Source organism: Pygocentrus nattereri, chromosome 13 (assembly GCF_015220715.1).
Source record: "Pygocentrus nattereri isolate fPygNat1 chromosome 13, fPygNat1.pri, whole genome shotgun sequence".
Classification (NCBI taxonomy): domain Eukaryota; kingdom Metazoa; phylum Chordata; class Actinopteri; order Characiformes; family Serrasalmidae; genus Pygocentrus; species Pygocentrus nattereri.
The window spans coordinates 37,820,116-37,836,445 of NC_051223.1; the positions used below are offsets into that span (position 1 = coordinate 37,820,116).

At 41.5% G+C, this 16,330-nt stretch overlaps 1 protein-coding gene across 4 annotated transcripts in view; it reads right to left on the reverse strand.

Moving 5' to 3' along the window:
• Nucleotides 1–16,330, reverse strand: part of LOC108442036 (protein sidekick-2-like) — a 511,936-nt gene that overhangs the window by 11,901 nt on the left and 483,705 nt on the right. For all 4 annotated transcript variants that reach the window (XM_037544393.1, XM_037544391.1, XM_037544392.1 and 1 more), the window contains exon 44: nucleotides 16,191–16,320. In XM_037544393.1, coding sequence (XP_037400290.1) covers nucleotides 16,191–16,320 — 130 coding nt within the window. The remainder of the gene's footprint in view (nucleotides 1–16,190; nucleotides 16,321–16,330) is intronic.

Sequence of the window (16,330 nt, forward strand, 5' to 3'; positions counted from 1 at the left end):
AAAAAGGTTTAGAGGATCTGTTGTAGAACATCTGTCGAGGTTCCTCTGTAGAGCTTATTTAGAGTGTACTGTAGAGTGTTTAGAGTTACTGTAGTGGTTGTTCAGAAGCTGTTTAGAGGTTCTGTAGAGGTGATTTAGATGTTCTAGAAAAGTTGCTGAGCTTCTGTAGACTGTTTAGCAGTTCTGTGAAGGTTGTTATGGTTCTGTGGAGGTTGTTGATGTTCTGTAGAGATTGTTTAGAGGTCCTGTAGAAGCTATATAGAATGTTCTGTAGAGGTTGTTTAAGGTTCTGTGGAGGTTTTGTGCTGTGTGTTAGAGGGTCTCTACAGAGAGGCAGTGTGTTGAATGAGGTCAGTGATGAGATGCTAATGAAAGACATTCCAGTCACTCCAACAATCTCAGAAACACAATAACACACACAATAACACCACAACACACTCAATAACACACACAACACCACACCACACTCAATAACACACAGAACATGCACAACAACACTCCAGCCACCATTGCAGCATGAAAATTACTCATAATGACCACAGCCCACAGACTGGAGCAGTGACCACAGCGGGGGGCCAGGCGTGGAGGATGAGTGTGTGTTGTCTCCCTCTGAGAGTGTGTGTGTGTGTGTGGTGCAGAGTGTGGGTGCTTGTTTCACACCACTGCTGTGTTAATCTCAGCATAACTCGTTTTAATGGGTGAGACAGAGAGAGAGAATCCTGCCGTTCAGGATCTCTTTATCTCTCTTTCCGCTCTGTATCTCTCTTTATCTCTCTTTCCTCTCTGTATCTCTCTCTTTATCTCTCTTTCCTCTCTGCATCCCTCTCTCTATCTCTCTTTCCTCTCTGTATCTCTCTTTATCTCTCTTTCCTCTCTGTATCTCTCTTTATCTCTCTTTCCTCTCTGTATCTCTTTATCTCTCTTTCCTCTCTGTATCTCTTTATCTCTCTTTCCTCTCTGTATCTCTCTCTTTATCTCTCTTTCCTCTCTGCATCTCTCTCTCTATCTCTCTTTCCTCTCTGCATCTCTCTTTATCTCTCTTTCCTCTCTGTATCTCTCTTTATCTCTCTTTCCTCTCTGTATCTCTCTCTTTATCTCTCTTTCCTCTCTGCATCTCTCTCTCTATCTCTCTTTCCTCTCTGTATCTCTCTCTTTATCTCTCTTTCCTCTCTGTATCTCTTTATCTCTCTTTCCTCTCTGTATCTCTTTATCTCTCTTTCCTCTCTGTATCTCTCTCTTTATCTCTCTTTCCTCTCTGCATCTCTCTCTCTATCTCTCTTTCCTCTCTGCATCTCTCTTTATCTCTCTTTCCTCTCTGTATCTCTCTTTATCTCTCTTTCCTCTCTGTATCTCTCTTTATCTCTCTTTCCTCTCTGTATCTCTCTCTTTATCTCTCTTTCCTCTCTGCATCTCTCTCTCTATCTCTCTTTCCTCTCTGTATCTCTCTCTTTATCTCTCTTTCCTCTCTGTATCTCTCTCTTTATCTCTCTTTCCTCTCTGTATCTCTTTATCTCTCTTTCCTCTCTGTATCTCTCTATCTCTCTTTCCTCTCTGTATCTCTCTATCTCTCTTTCCCCTCTGTATCTGTCTTTATCTCTCTTTCCCCTCTGTATCTCTATCTCTCTTTCCTCTCTGTATCTCTCTCTATCTCTCTTGCTCTCTGTCTCATTCTCTCTCCATATATCGCTATACCCCCCCCCCCCCCCTTACTCTGCCTCTCTTTAGCCCAGATTTTACTTTTATAATTTTGCTAGTGAGCTAAATGGCACTGATTATGTAACTACATGTAATTACTTAGGCCCCTCTCTCTCTCTCTCTCTCTCTCTCTCTGTATCTCTCTTTCTCTCTCTCTTTGCATCTCACTCTCTCTCTCTCCCTCTCTCTCTCTTTGTATCTCTCTCTTTCTCTCTCTCTTTGCATCTCACTCTCTGTCTCTGTCTCTCTCTGTCTCTCTCCCTCTCTCTCTCTCTCTCTCTCTCTGTCTCTCTCTGTCTCTGTCTTTCTCTGTCTCTCTCTCTCTCTCTCTCTCTCTCTCTCTCTCTCTCTCTCTCTGTCTCTCACTGAGCCTGGTTTCCCCAGGTTAGCTGAACTCTGCTGTTCTCTATGAAGGTTAAATGACTGATATCATCTGATTTAGCTGTAGCTGATACTCTGCACTGTATCCTGTGAGGCTCTAACAGAGCGGCTGTGTTCATTCACAGCGTCGTATGAGTTTTATTAGTCATGGAGAATCACACGGCTTTATTTACGTGTCTTTACTTCAGTTCTTCAAAATTCGGTCAAGGAGTTGATCTGTCCTGAACGCACGACACCACTTTTCTGACACCTTCAGTATCAGTCAACGCTGATCTGATGTATTTTTACCAAGTTGAACTAACAAGCACTTCATTTAAGAAAAAGACCTACAAATGTGGAGCGTTTCCGCTCAGCTAAGAGCTGCTCCGTGACACTTTTTCTGAAGGCCCAAAAAAACGTGAGGTGCACGGCCTCTTTAGTCTTGTGCGTCTCTTTGATGCTGAACAAAACTGTGTAATATTACGTGTTATTACGGTATATTAGCACTGAAGCTAATTCTTTGACAGAAGTTTGGTCTCTATACCTGAGACATAGTCAATCAGCCAAGACGTGTTCAGCGTCTGAAGTTTGTCTTAGTTTTAGCGCTGGAGCTATGAGGCTAATGTTGATTTAAATAATTATAGACTGTCTAGCAAAAAATAGGAATGGGAGGTTCTATAGAGATTATTCAGACATTCGGTAGATGTTGTTTGGATTCTGTGGAGATTGTTTAGAGGTTCTATAGAAGATGTTTAGAGGTTTTATAGAGGCTGTTTAAGGGGCCTGCAGAGCTTGTTCAGAGGTTCTGTAGAGGCTATATAGAATGTTCTGTGAAGGTTGTTCAGAGGTTCTGTAGAGGTTATATAGAATGTTCTGTAGAGGTTGTTTAGAGGTTCTGTAGAGATTGTGGAGGTTCAGTAGAGGCTATATAGAATGTTCTGTGAAGGTTGTTCAGAGGTTCTGTAGAGGTTATATAGAATGTTCTGTAGAGGTTGTTCAGAGGTTCTGTAGAGGTTGTTGGGGGTCTGTAGAGATTATTTAGAGGTTCTGTAGAGATTGTGGAGGTTCTGTGAAGGTTGTTCAGAGGTTCTGTAGAGGTTGTTGGGGTCTGTAGAGATTATTTAGAGGTTCTGTAGAGATTGTGGAGGTTCTGTGAAGGTTGTTCAGAGGTTCTGTAGAGGTTGTTGGGGTCTGTAGAGATTATTTAGAGGTTCTGTAGAGATTGTGGAGGTTCTGTGAAGGTTGTTCAGAGGTTCTGTGGAGGTTGTTGGGGGTCTGTAGAGATTATTTAGAGGTTCTGTAGCGGTTGACAAGGTCCTGTAGAAGTTATATAGAATGTTCTGTAGAGGTTGTTTAAGGTTCTGTGGAGGTTTTGCGCTGTGTGTTAGAGGGTCTCTACAGAGAGGCAGTGTGTTGAATGAGGTCAGTGATGAGATGCTAATGAAAGACATTCCAGTCATTCCAACAATCTCAGAAACACAATAACACCACAACACACTCAATAACACACACAATAACACCACAACACACTCAATAACAACACCACACTCAATAACACACACAACACACACTAACACAACACACACAATAACACAAAACACTCAATAACACACACAACACACTTAATAACACACTCAATAACATACAATAACACAGACAATAAAAATGCAGAGTCTCTTATTAATACACATTAGTGCAGAGTTCTATTAAGAGAGAATGTTTTCTCATTTTTAGCTCAGACCACAGTTCTGCTTCTGCAGTCGCGCTTGTAAATAACAGCACTTGTGCTCAGCAGCATGTTGCTCGTTTTATAAACCTTTCAAAGGCTTTTAATATGGCTGATCATGATTTCCTTACACAAAGGCTGCTTTCTGTTGGCTTTGATCAGCAGACACTCAGTTGGTTCCAGAATGATCTCAAATAGATTTCAATGTGTTGTGAATTTTTGGAAATTGCTAACGGGGTTCCACAGGGCTCTATCCGTGGGCCAGTGCTTTTTACATTATATAATAATGAAAGTGGAAAACACACTGAAAACTGTCGCGCTCATTTTCATGCAGTTTATGCTGTCATGTATTCTTGCGCTTCCTCTGTAATACCAGCCGTGGAACATCCACAGAAAGACTTTCATTTGTTCATTTGTTGCAGAAATCTTTTCTTATTCTGAATCTAGTGCTGAATGAAAGGAAGACACGGTGTGTGTTGTTTTGTAGTGTAGGTCTCATGGAGGTGATAGTTTTAACAATGTAACAAACACGTTTAATGGTACAGTTATTGACGACATTCCAAGCTGTAAGTTTTGGGAATTTTGGATCGATGGCGGTCTTTTAAGGCAGAAAAGAGTTACATTAGCATCGTTACATATAGAAACAGAGCTCGTCTGAAAGCTGTTCCAGCAGCGGTGGTATCAGTGTTGGATTATAGTGCTGGGATCTATTTGAAAGCAGCTCCATCAATACTGGAATCCTTAGATGTTGTTTATCACAGCGAGTTTTATTACCGCTGACAGACGTTAAACCATCACTGCGAGCTGCTCTGTAAAACTGGCTTTGTATATAAGAAGGAAGCAGCATTAATTGGTTTATATTATATATTATATTATAATATTTCATTTTATTCAGTCAGAAAAGTGAAATTTGTATTAGAAACAATGACTGGCTGGTGCTGAATATACACTGTCATCATCTGAGTGCCAAAATAATAGCCTCTTACATTTTAATCCATTTTAAATACTGTATGTATTTAAATATATGTAGAATATAATATAAATATAAAATTAATGTAAAATATAAATAATATGTAAAAACTGCCTGGTAGATGAGAGCATTGGGTGTAATTCTGTGTAACTTTTGACTTGTTTAATTTATTTTGTTTATTCTAATTGTTTTATTGATTTAGCTATTTTATGTTTGTTATTATCTCTGTTTGTTATGTTTTACAGGGTTCCACTGCAGATGAGGTCTAGGTGTCAGTGGGGTAACCTGCACCTGTAAAAAATAAAGTGAATACATAATAATAATAATAATAATAATAATAATAATAATAATAATAACTGATATATGGCATCATATATGCTCACATATCATATCAGGCATATACTTCAAAACATGTAATTACAATTAAACATGAAATAATTAGAAATATTGTTTACTATAACATTTAAATAATTTAAAGTAAGTAAAAGTTTTAACTTTGGCTCCAGATATCATGCATACCTGTCTACTCACAATCATATATGTATGTATATATGCTGAAGAATTTGAGTGCATATATCAATGAATGTTTATGTTTAATGATTTTATTGTATTTTACACTAACGTTTACCTCTTTAGACAGTATGCGGAAGAACATATGTCTGAATATTATTTTGAAAATGGTCAGAAATCAAACTTATTTTATATCTGTTGAGCTGTTTACATTCATATTCATATGTATACAGTTTTGCGTACAAGTGTGGACAACCAGAAGCTGTATAACAGGATGCGAGCATACGAGTAATTCATGTTTTCATCATCCTTTGTCATCCTGTGTGTGTGGACACACACACACACACACACACCCACACACACATGTTGACATCTGGCTCAAATATATATCCAATATTTGAAAATATGTCCATATGTAACAAAAATACACTGGATATATGGGAAATCCACACGTTATTACATATCATATATCTGAGATATATCAGATGTCTGTACAGGTATAAACTGGACATGAGCACAGATTGAAGCTGCTGTAGAGATGACGACACTGTTAGGAGCAGTGGAGCAGATCAGACGTTTCCAGGAAGAGGAGTGAATCAGCGGTGATTCAGGCAGAAGTGTTAGTAATAATCAGCTATTTCAGGCCCACAAACACGACTTATAACCGCAGGGCGTTTGTACAGTGAGGAAGACGCTGCACACAAACCAAACAAACAGAGAACAAAAAGGGGTTGTCATGGTAGGTGATCACAGCGAGCTCATGCCGCAGAAACACGACCATCTCCAAGACAAACAGCGAGCTCTGAGTGTGTGCGCGGTGCTCAGAGAGGGGAATTCACCCGACTGATCATATGACGCCAGTGTGATCGCATGTCCTCAGAAACACAGCGAGAAATGCTTTTGCTTTCTGAATGTGCTGCTCAGCTTGTGTGACCAAATTAAGCTGAAAGAAATTTCACCGTTCATGAAATCGGCACTTCAATCACTCTAAAGTGGAAAAAAAACCCTTCCTGCTCTGCCAAGAAGAGATCAGTTTCACTTCTGTAGCGCTGCTGTTGAAGGAGTCCATATCACTCTGTAATATACAGTAAATATTACTGGGTTTATACACAGCAATAACAGTAAGGCCACCTCCTTCTTTCTACGCTCACTGTCCACTTTATCAGCTCCACTTACTGTATAGCTGCACTCTGTAGTTCTACAGTTACAGACTGTAGTCCATCTGTTTCTCTGATACTCTGTTACCCTGTTCTTCAGTGGTCAGGACCCCCATGGACCCTCACAGAGCAGGTACTGTTTGGGTGGTGGGTCATTCTGAGAATAGTCCACCAACCAAAAATATCCAGACAACAGTGTACTGTGGGCAGCGTCCTGTGACCACTGATGAAGGACTAGAGGATGACCAACACAAACTGTGCAGCAGCAGATGAGCTGTCGTCCCTGACTTTACATCTACAAGGTGGACCGACAAGGTAGGAGTGTCTAATAGAGTGGACAGTGAGTGGACACAGTGTTTAAGAACTCCAGCAGCACTGCCATTACTGAAGATCCCTGGGAGAACCATCTTTTTCAAGCGTATATAAACTATAAAGTGGAAGAAGAATAATAAAAAGCAAAACAGGACGTTTTAAAGTAAACACTACAGAAAAGTCACGTTGATTCCCCATGTGTAGTTTGCTAAGACCACATGTTCACAAGCAGTCACACGGTTTTCACATGTGGAATGGGAAGTTTTAAGGTGATGTCATGAGGTCATTAACGAGTGGCTAGTTTTAGATTTATATCACACGCGAGTCTGATTTTAACAATCATATCAGTCAGTTAGTAAAATCACGTTCAGCTGAAGTCAAATTCTATTCATGAAAAATGACACCAACTGATACGAATGTCTGTCAGAATCTTTAGCTCTTTCAATTCGATACTGGTGACAAAGTTTATATTGCTCAGGCCCTTCACCACCAATCTGTCCACTTCACTCCACCACCATCAGTCACTAGTCCATTCCAGAACTTAGATGTCCTGGTAAAAACCACGAAGTGCAGTAAAAGACAACTATCAGCCGCTCTCGCCTCACTGAAGGCATCTCAACAGGTTGAGAGATCAGGACTGATCCGTCCACTTCAGCTTCAAATGGACCTTCCTGCGGCTTTCCTGACCACGATAATGCTCAGCGCTGCCGGGGAGTGCCGCAGACACAGAAACCCCTCTGTTCTCCACTCTGGATCAAAGATGTTAGAGAGTCTTGAGCCATGGAGGCGCTGGCAGGATCCGTCCGCGGAGGATAAGGGAGGATTTACAGGGTTTGACATCAGGTGAGTGTGTTTGGACTGATCTGTCAGAGCCACGATGACACGGCAAAGCCTGCCTTTTCTCTCTGTTCTCTGTCCAAAGGGCTTTTATTGCTTTTGGTGAACAGAGCCACAGAAAACTGAGATAAAATCTTCAGCGTTATATTAAAACTGAGGGTTCCTTTTAGAAATAAATTAAAAATAAATTCAAAAGTAGTCAATCAGCCAATCAGCGTTTGGTGTCTGAGGTTTGCTTCTTTAGTTTCAGCACTGCAGCTACGAGGCTAATGGAGCTAAGATGTAAAGGCAGCTCATGCCCCACCAGTGAGCAGAGTGCGTTTTAAGGTGCTATCAGACCTATAGTGGAGAGGTTCTTGGGGGTTTTATCTCCTCTTGATTCTTCACTTGAACAGAGATTATAAGTCTCGTGTCTGATGTTCCTCATAAGATCTGTGAAGAAGTTCAACAAGCCTGGAATTTTCACTGCTGCTGTTCAAACGGTGCAGGAGAGCAAAGAAAACAAACACCTTTTCAAAATCCTTGTTTCTCATTTTCATTTTATTTTTTCAGGCAATTATTTGGCAAATCTTCTCTTTTAGTCAAAAACCTGAAGTGCTATTTTTACTATTTTTGGTTAAAAAAAGTGCATTTTTATCATTTTTGGCTGAAATGGGGCAGTCATGGGTCATTAGAGAACCAGCCCTGTGCCCGAAAAGTCACCGGATAGGGCTGCCTACTGCTCTGGGCAAGTGTGCTCACTGCCCCCTAGTGTGTGTGTTCACTAGTGTGTATGCAGTGTTTCACTGTATGGATGGGTCCAAATACAGAGGTGAAATTTCCTCGTTGTGAGACTAATACAGATCAATTAAATTCTAAATCTAAAGTGCAATTTTGACCATTTTTGACCAAAACATTTTTGTCGGCCAAAATTCCAGTGCATCCCTAATCCTGAGGCCTGATTCGATAAATATGTCTTGGGGTTATGGGAAAATAGTATAAAATTTTATTTAACTATCGCTTTAATCCCCGAGATCCAGAAGGATAAGCGATTTAGAAAGTGTGTAGTGTGTGTGTGTGTATTGCTTTAATAGCTGCTGCTTTTTATAGAAAATGGCTCATGGATTTTAGTGGTTTGGGAACTCCTAGAAGGGCTTTGATTTATTGAGTACGTCATGGTGGATTGTGGGAAAAGTGCTGAAACAGTGGTCCAGTCCAGTGCTTTAGCAGAAAGCGGGGGGAGTATGATCTGGAACAGCTTCCTCCCTGTGCTAATACCATCAGAATTTGGAAGAGAGACCAAAGAATTTAAAGATAAAAACACTACAAGCAAAATATCACTTCACAAACACTCACAGCTCCAGCACTGCGGCCAGTCCAGCTCAGACAGTGTGAGTTTGGATGTGGACCAAAACAAAATGCCAACATCAGGGGCCTGACTGGGTCTAAGACACACTCTGGACTGTGTTATGTGTGTGTGTGTGATTTCTAAGGCCATGCCTTCAACAGATGGTGTGGTTGTAGTATGTGAAGACACTGTATGAGTGCAGAAGAGGAAAGTACTTGGCGAACAGGGGCTGGAGTTCTCAGAGGTAGGACTGAGGAACTGGAAGATGTTGGTGAGGAGTGAAATCATCATCACAAGAAAGAGAAGGTAGATGAGGAAAGGTATAGGATGTTGGTTTGGAATCAGGAGGACCTTTCATACCTAAAATAATTTATTATCAGTATTTCCATCTTAATAGATCATACAGACTTACAGAAATGAAAAATTACCCATAAACTGGTGCAAATAATCCAGTCTAAGGATGCTCGCTGTTGGGGCAACAACTTGCTGTCGCAGGGAAGATTCACATTCCCAGTCTAACAAGGGAATCTTAGTACATGAAGAAAAATGTCTGTTTGTATGATATTTGTTCCTGGTATCCCCAGTCGACCCTCTTAAAAATGTCTCGCTACACAGTACGCGTCTTCTTTCTCCTTTCTTTTACCACCTGAAGATAACGCCATCCAACCTAAGTGCCTAAATTTGGGAAAATGCTATGATGAGCCTGTCCTTATCTGACAAGGGTCCTTCTTGCCCTTGCAGCACAAGTCTTGCAGTACACAGGTTACACAAACTGGTTACACAAACCTCAAATTTAAAAGCACTTGTTTTACAAAGGACATTGGCACAAAGCAGCTTTACAGAAGTCCAGGTCCAAGCCCCTGGTGAGCAAACACAGTGACAGTGGCAAGTGTCCTTGAGAGGAACCAAGACTCAAAAGGGGAATCCATCCATCTTTGTTAAGAAACATCCAGATAGCAAAACAACACAGGACAAAACCAAAAAGAGTTGTGAGAATAATGAATAATGAAACAAAGTGGGCCTATTAGTGGACCGAAAAGGACTGAGAATTGTCTAAAAGAATTTAAGACAATGTCTAAAAAGAGTGACAATTAAATCCATGACCGGCTTTCAATCTCATCAGGAGGGTGGCACAGGCAGGTGGAGCTTTCTGGTACAGCAGGAAGATCAAATGCACATGTTGGTGGCTCCAATGAGGTCGAACTGATCCACAAGACCTTGTACCAGCTTCAAACCAGACTGGAAAGATCCACTGTTCGGCTTGGCAAGGAGACACCCAGATCACCTAAGAGACTCGACACTCGACTCAGACTCGTACCTAAGACACTCGACACTCAACGGAGACTTGCAACTAAGAGACTGAACATTCGACTCAGATTCACACCTCAGAGAGTCTGAGTTGAATGTTTTTACCACATGATATGCTCAACATTGTAGACGTCCCTGAATCTGACCTGGTATGAGGTGTGAGAAAGCTGAGTACCAGTTAATTTTAATTATGAATCATGTGAAACAGTTTGATACCACCTACGCACATGGTGGTGGCTCCAAAAAGGGGGAACTGGTCCAGGAGACAGGCAAACAGGTCAAGGTTGGCCTTGTACCAGCTTCAAACCGGACAGGAAGGATTGACAGTTCAGCTAGACAAGGACACATACAGATCACACACTCTAAAAATGTGACCAGCATGTGGGTGTGTTCAGTGGCCTCAGGACGTTGGCATCTCTGATGCATAAATCAGTTCCTCATTCCTGTTAAAAGGCCCAACAGGCGCTTTTGTTTTGTGCAGATGACACTGAGCTACAGATATTGAGCTACAAATGTTTGTCCTGTGCTGAATGTTTATTCCAGAATGCTACTGAATCCACAGTGTGGAAATGCTTTACTGCAAGCAACATAGTTAAAGCGTTCTACTACATATTACTTTCCAGAGACTCTATGAGAATCATGGAGCTGTTAGACCATCCAAAAGTGTCTGTGTTTCTGTTCAGTGCCAGCTCTAAAAAGAAGAGTTAACATGCCAAGTGCATGATGAGCATCTGGTGATCAAAGTCAATTATAATTCACACTGTAGTACAAAAACCAGTCTACTTGCTCAAGGTCTGTCCGCTGTTGGCATTTCATCAATGTGGCCTTCTCTCACCAATCGACACTCGACTCAGGTTCACACCACAGAGATTCGAGACTTGTTTTGGACTCGCACCTCAGAGACCTGACATTCAACCCAGACTTGCATTTAAGAGATGCAACATTCGACTCAGACTCGCACCACAAAGACTCAACACTCAACTCAGACTTACACCTACGAAATTCGACACTCAGCTCAGACTCGCACCTCAGAAACTTGACACTCAGCTCAGACTTACATCTACGAAATTCGACACTCAGCTTAGACTCGCACCTCAGAGGCTCGACACTCAGCTCAGACTTACACCTACGAAACACGACACTCAGCTCAGACTCGCACCTCAGAAACTCGACACTCAGCTCAAACTCGCACCTCAGAGGCTCGACACTCAGCTCAGACTCGCACCTCGGAAACTCAACACTCAGCTCAAACTCGCACCTCAGAGGCTCGACACTCAGCTCAGACTCACACCTCAGAAACTCGACACTCAGCTCAAACTCGCACCTCAGAAACTCGACACTCAGCTCAGACTTACACCTACGAAATTCGACACTCAGCTCAGACTCGCACCTCAGAGGCTCGACACTCAGCTCAGACTTACACCTACGAAATTCGACACTCAGCTCAGACTCGCACCTCAGAGGCTCGACACTCAGCTCAGACTTACACCTACGAAACACAACACTCAGCTCAGACTCGCACCTCGGAAACTCAACACTCAGCTCAAACTCGCACCTCAGAGGCTCGACACTCAGCTCAGACTCGCACCTCAGAAACTCAACACTAAGCTCAGACTCGCACGTAAGACACTTGACACTCGACTCAGACTCACAACTCAATGATTTGAGACTTGTTTTGGACTCACACCTCAGAGACCTGACACTCAACTCAGACTCACACGTCAGAGACTCGAGACTTGTTTTGGACTCACACCTCAGAGACCTGACACTCAACTCAGACTCACACGTCAGAGACTCGAGACTTGTTTTGGACTCACACCTCAGAGACTCCACATTCAACTCAGATTCACACCTCAGAGATTCTGAGTTGAATGCTTTTATCACATGATATGCTGAACATTGTAGACATCCATGAATCTGACCTGGTATGAGGTGTGAGAAAGCTGAGTACCAGTTCATTTTAATTATGAATCATGTAAAACTGTTTGATACCACCTAGGCACATGGTGGTGACTCCACGAAGGGTGAACTGATCCAGAAGACAGGCAAACAGGTCAAGGTTGGCCTTGTACCAGCTTCACAGGAAGGATCAACAGTTCAGCTTGGCAAGGAGACACACAGATCACACACTCTAAAAATGTGATCAGCATATGGGTGTGTTCAGTAGCCTCAGGACGTTGGTATCTCTGTTGCATAAATCAGTTCCTCATTCCTGTTAAGAGGTTGTTGTGCTGTTGGCACTTCATCACTGTGGCCTCTCACACCTCAGAGACTCAACATTCCACTCAGACTCAAACCTCAGAGAATCAACACTCGACTCAGGTTCACACCACAGAGACTCAAGACTTGTTTTGGACTCACACCTCAGAGACTTGGCACTCAGACTCGCACCCAAGAAACTCGACACTCAGCTCAGACTCGCACCTAACTCACTTGACACTCAACTTAGACTCACACTTCAGAGTTTTTGAGACTCTACTCACACTCACACCTCAGAGACTTGAGACCCAACTCAGGCCTCCAATACTTGTGAACATCTCTGTCATACATGATGATCTCATGTATCTTCAAAGTGATCAAGTCCAGGGCCAATGATAAATGCCCGACTGTTAGTGTTAATGGCTCATGGTGCAGGATTCAAAAGTTCACAGGCACCCAGGTTTGTCGTACCTCGTCCACGGTTGGACTAAGACCTGTAGTAGGTTTTAGGTTCCATTCATTACATCACACTTCATTCTTTAACCTTATCTTAGCTGTTATGCTGGAGCAGGTAGCTGATGAATGGAATCTAAAACACACTACTCCACAAAATCAACCAGCTTTTCTTGCCAGAAACGTATGTATGCTTGTATGATGTGTGACGAAGCTGAGTACCAGTTGACTTTAATCATGAATCATGCAAAACTTCCATGACCACCTATTTCCTCTTCTGGTTATGTACCTTATGTACCCTGTTAATGCAGTTGTAGTGCAACGTGACATTTGTGGTGTAGTGTTCTCTCACAGATTTTGATTTCACAGTTGTTATCTTTGGCAGAGGGGTGTAACGTTACCCTGTTATTGGTAGAAGACAGGAGTGTTGTTGTGAAAAAGGCTTTGTCTGTGTCAGGGTCACGCCTGTTCCCCAGCGGCAGCACTGTTGTAGCTCTTTTGTAGTAAACGGGTTCACATAACTCTGCAGCCGTGATCTACAACTCCTGCCTCATGGGCCCAGGAAGATCAGGATCCATTTGAAATGTTCTAGAACGTGTATCAATCCCTCTGCACCCCCCCCCCACCCACACCCACCCACCTACACTGCAGATCTGGCCTGGTTAGAACATTCCCAGTTACGGCTTTAGAACTAAAGCAGGCCAGGACAGTCCATTTCTGGAGGGCTCATAACCTACTTACAGTAAAACTTTTGTTCTTTCACAAAATGCCCTTTAGGACACATCCTGGGCTTAGAAATATCAACCCTTATTATTAACATTTTTTATTAATTTGAACCATTTCAAATTAGTCATCAGTACAGAATTAATCTTATTAGTTCATTAGAAAAAAGTAAGAAGGTTAAACCCCTTTTCGCTCCACATAGTGACCCCCAACACCAGTGGTCGAGCTTTCATTAACAGGAGCTGTGCATCAAAATAATATACAATATATAATAACTCAAAGTACTGTCATTTTTAATACTTCAGTACATTCACAAGCGAGTGCTTTTGTGGTTTTACTCAGGTAGAAATGTAAATTACTCCAAAGACGTTTTTTCGAGGGCTCTTTAGTAAAGGCAATGGTTCTACATAGAACACTGAGTTCTACATAGACCCATTTCATGCTTAAATTGTTCTCTGCATGGTAAAATGGTTCTTCAGATTGATGGAGTAATATGTTGTATATGGTTCTATATAGCACCAAAAAATGATTCTTCTTTTGTTACAAGCTCAAAACCTTTTTCAGTGCTACATAGAACCATGTATAGCACATTCTCCATCAACCTGAAGAACCATTTCTGAAGAATAAGCTGAAGAACGATTTAAAAATGGTTCGATAGGCAAGGCAACACAAGTCCTGTGTATGTGTCTACCACATTTCATACATAATGGCAGTTTAAAGTGCTTTTCACAAACAGAAAAATAAATGTATAAAATAAATAATAAATAATTATAAAATAAATTTCTAAATAATATTAAATAATGCCGCTTACAGCTTCCTGAGAAGACTTCTGCAAAGATAAGTTACAGAAGCATAATTGTCACGATTGGCCCTCCTAGTCCTGTCCATGTGCATTTGTTTTGGTTCAGTGCAGCCCCCTTGTTGTCTGACTCCACCCCTGATTGTTACCACCTGTTTCCCACCTGACCATCATTAGCCCTCTTGTATTTATGCCCTGTGTTTTGCTTAGTCTAGTGCTGGTCTTTGTTTGATCGTGTTTGATGTGTTGGGTGTATTGTATTGTATTCTCGTGGTGTTTGGTTCTTGTTTGAGGTTCTGTGTTCAGTTTGTCATGTCCATGCCTCCTGCTCTCCGTATCGGCTGTTTGAACCTGGACCTTTTTGACCATGACCCTGGATTTGCCCATAATAAAAGTCGCTTATCTCAGCGTGTGCATCCGCCTCATCGCTCCCCGTTACAATAATTAAAAGAAAGTGCATGTGGAGAATAAAAACATACAGAGGAAATCAAAACAAAGGACTTAGGACGTATAAAATTAGCTTATTAAAGGTGAAGTGCAGTCGGTATAGAGTGTGAGTCCTACAGCTCAATCACAGACACATGAAAAGAGAAATGATTTAACCCGGATTTAAAAATCCCTAAATTTTGGGCTCGTCTAAGATCTTCCGGCAGTTTGCTCCAGTTGTAACAGCAACCCAGCAAGTGGGGAACGTTCCCATAACTTTTAACCCTAAAAGAAAATCTTGGTAACACTTTACTGTAGGGTACTGTTCACAAGGCTATATGACACCTACATAGGTTTTTCATGACAACTGACATAACCCTCCATAAACATTTCTAAATGCTTATTCCAATGATGTAATGTGCTATAAAGGTTATACTTGCCAATTAGCTAAAGTAGCCTTTATGACAGACGGTACCTATTGGAGCAAGCATTTATAAACATCTATGTAGGGTTATGTCAGTTGTCATGACTTATGCAGGTGTTATGTAGCCTTATGAACAGCACCCTTCAGTAAAGTGTTACCATCTAATGTTGAAAGAATGTTTTATGGATGCTTGTCGTTTCAACGAAAATTCCTATTTGTTTACAAAATAACAAAAGGTTTTAACCGGAACATTTAGATGATGTTGTGAGGATGCTTTTAGGGAATGTTTCCAAGTAGAACATTCCGGGGAACACAAGAAAAATCACTTCCTGCTGAAATTGGTAATGGACAATATGAGTAATCTTCTCAGAACCTTCAGAACAAGAGCAAAACATGTCTAGCTGGGATAACAGCTAAATCCGGGTTCATCATGTTTAGTTTGGACTCTGGGCTTGACTAGCTGTCCTGATAGAACTAGTTCTAGATACTTAGTTCTAGATATATAGTTCTAGATATAACCAAAGACACCTTAAAGGACCATCAAGCCTTTTTAAGAGCAGCATTTGCACATTTACTTTTACTCAAGTACTAAAATATTCTACTTTATCCACAACAGATTATCATGTATATGTATATTTTTACATCTAGGTACTAGAAGGGAGCTACACACCTCAGATTCTCAATCACTTTAGCACCTGTGAACTGTGTAAATATGATGTGTTAATGGCTTTGATTTTATTTTGATTTGATTTATGAGCTGTGCCAGTAGTATCTAATCAGTATTGATCATACTGAGTTTCCTTTTCATTGATGAACAGGGTGGAGGGGCCTGATAAACTGTGCAGTAACAGATGGGCTACAGTCAGTAACTGTGCACCTACCAATATGTTGGTGTTTCTGATAAAGTGGCCAATGAAGTGTAGGTACATGGTAGGTAGGAGTCTGAGTCTGTGTGGGTGTGTACCTGTGAATCTGATATCTCTGAGGGCTTCTCCGTCAGGCTGCTGCTCTCTGCTGGAATCAGGTCGTTGTATTTGGTGCTGATGTCTTCATCAGAATAATGCAGCCCACCAGGACTCGGCCTCGGGGGAGACCTGCACAGGA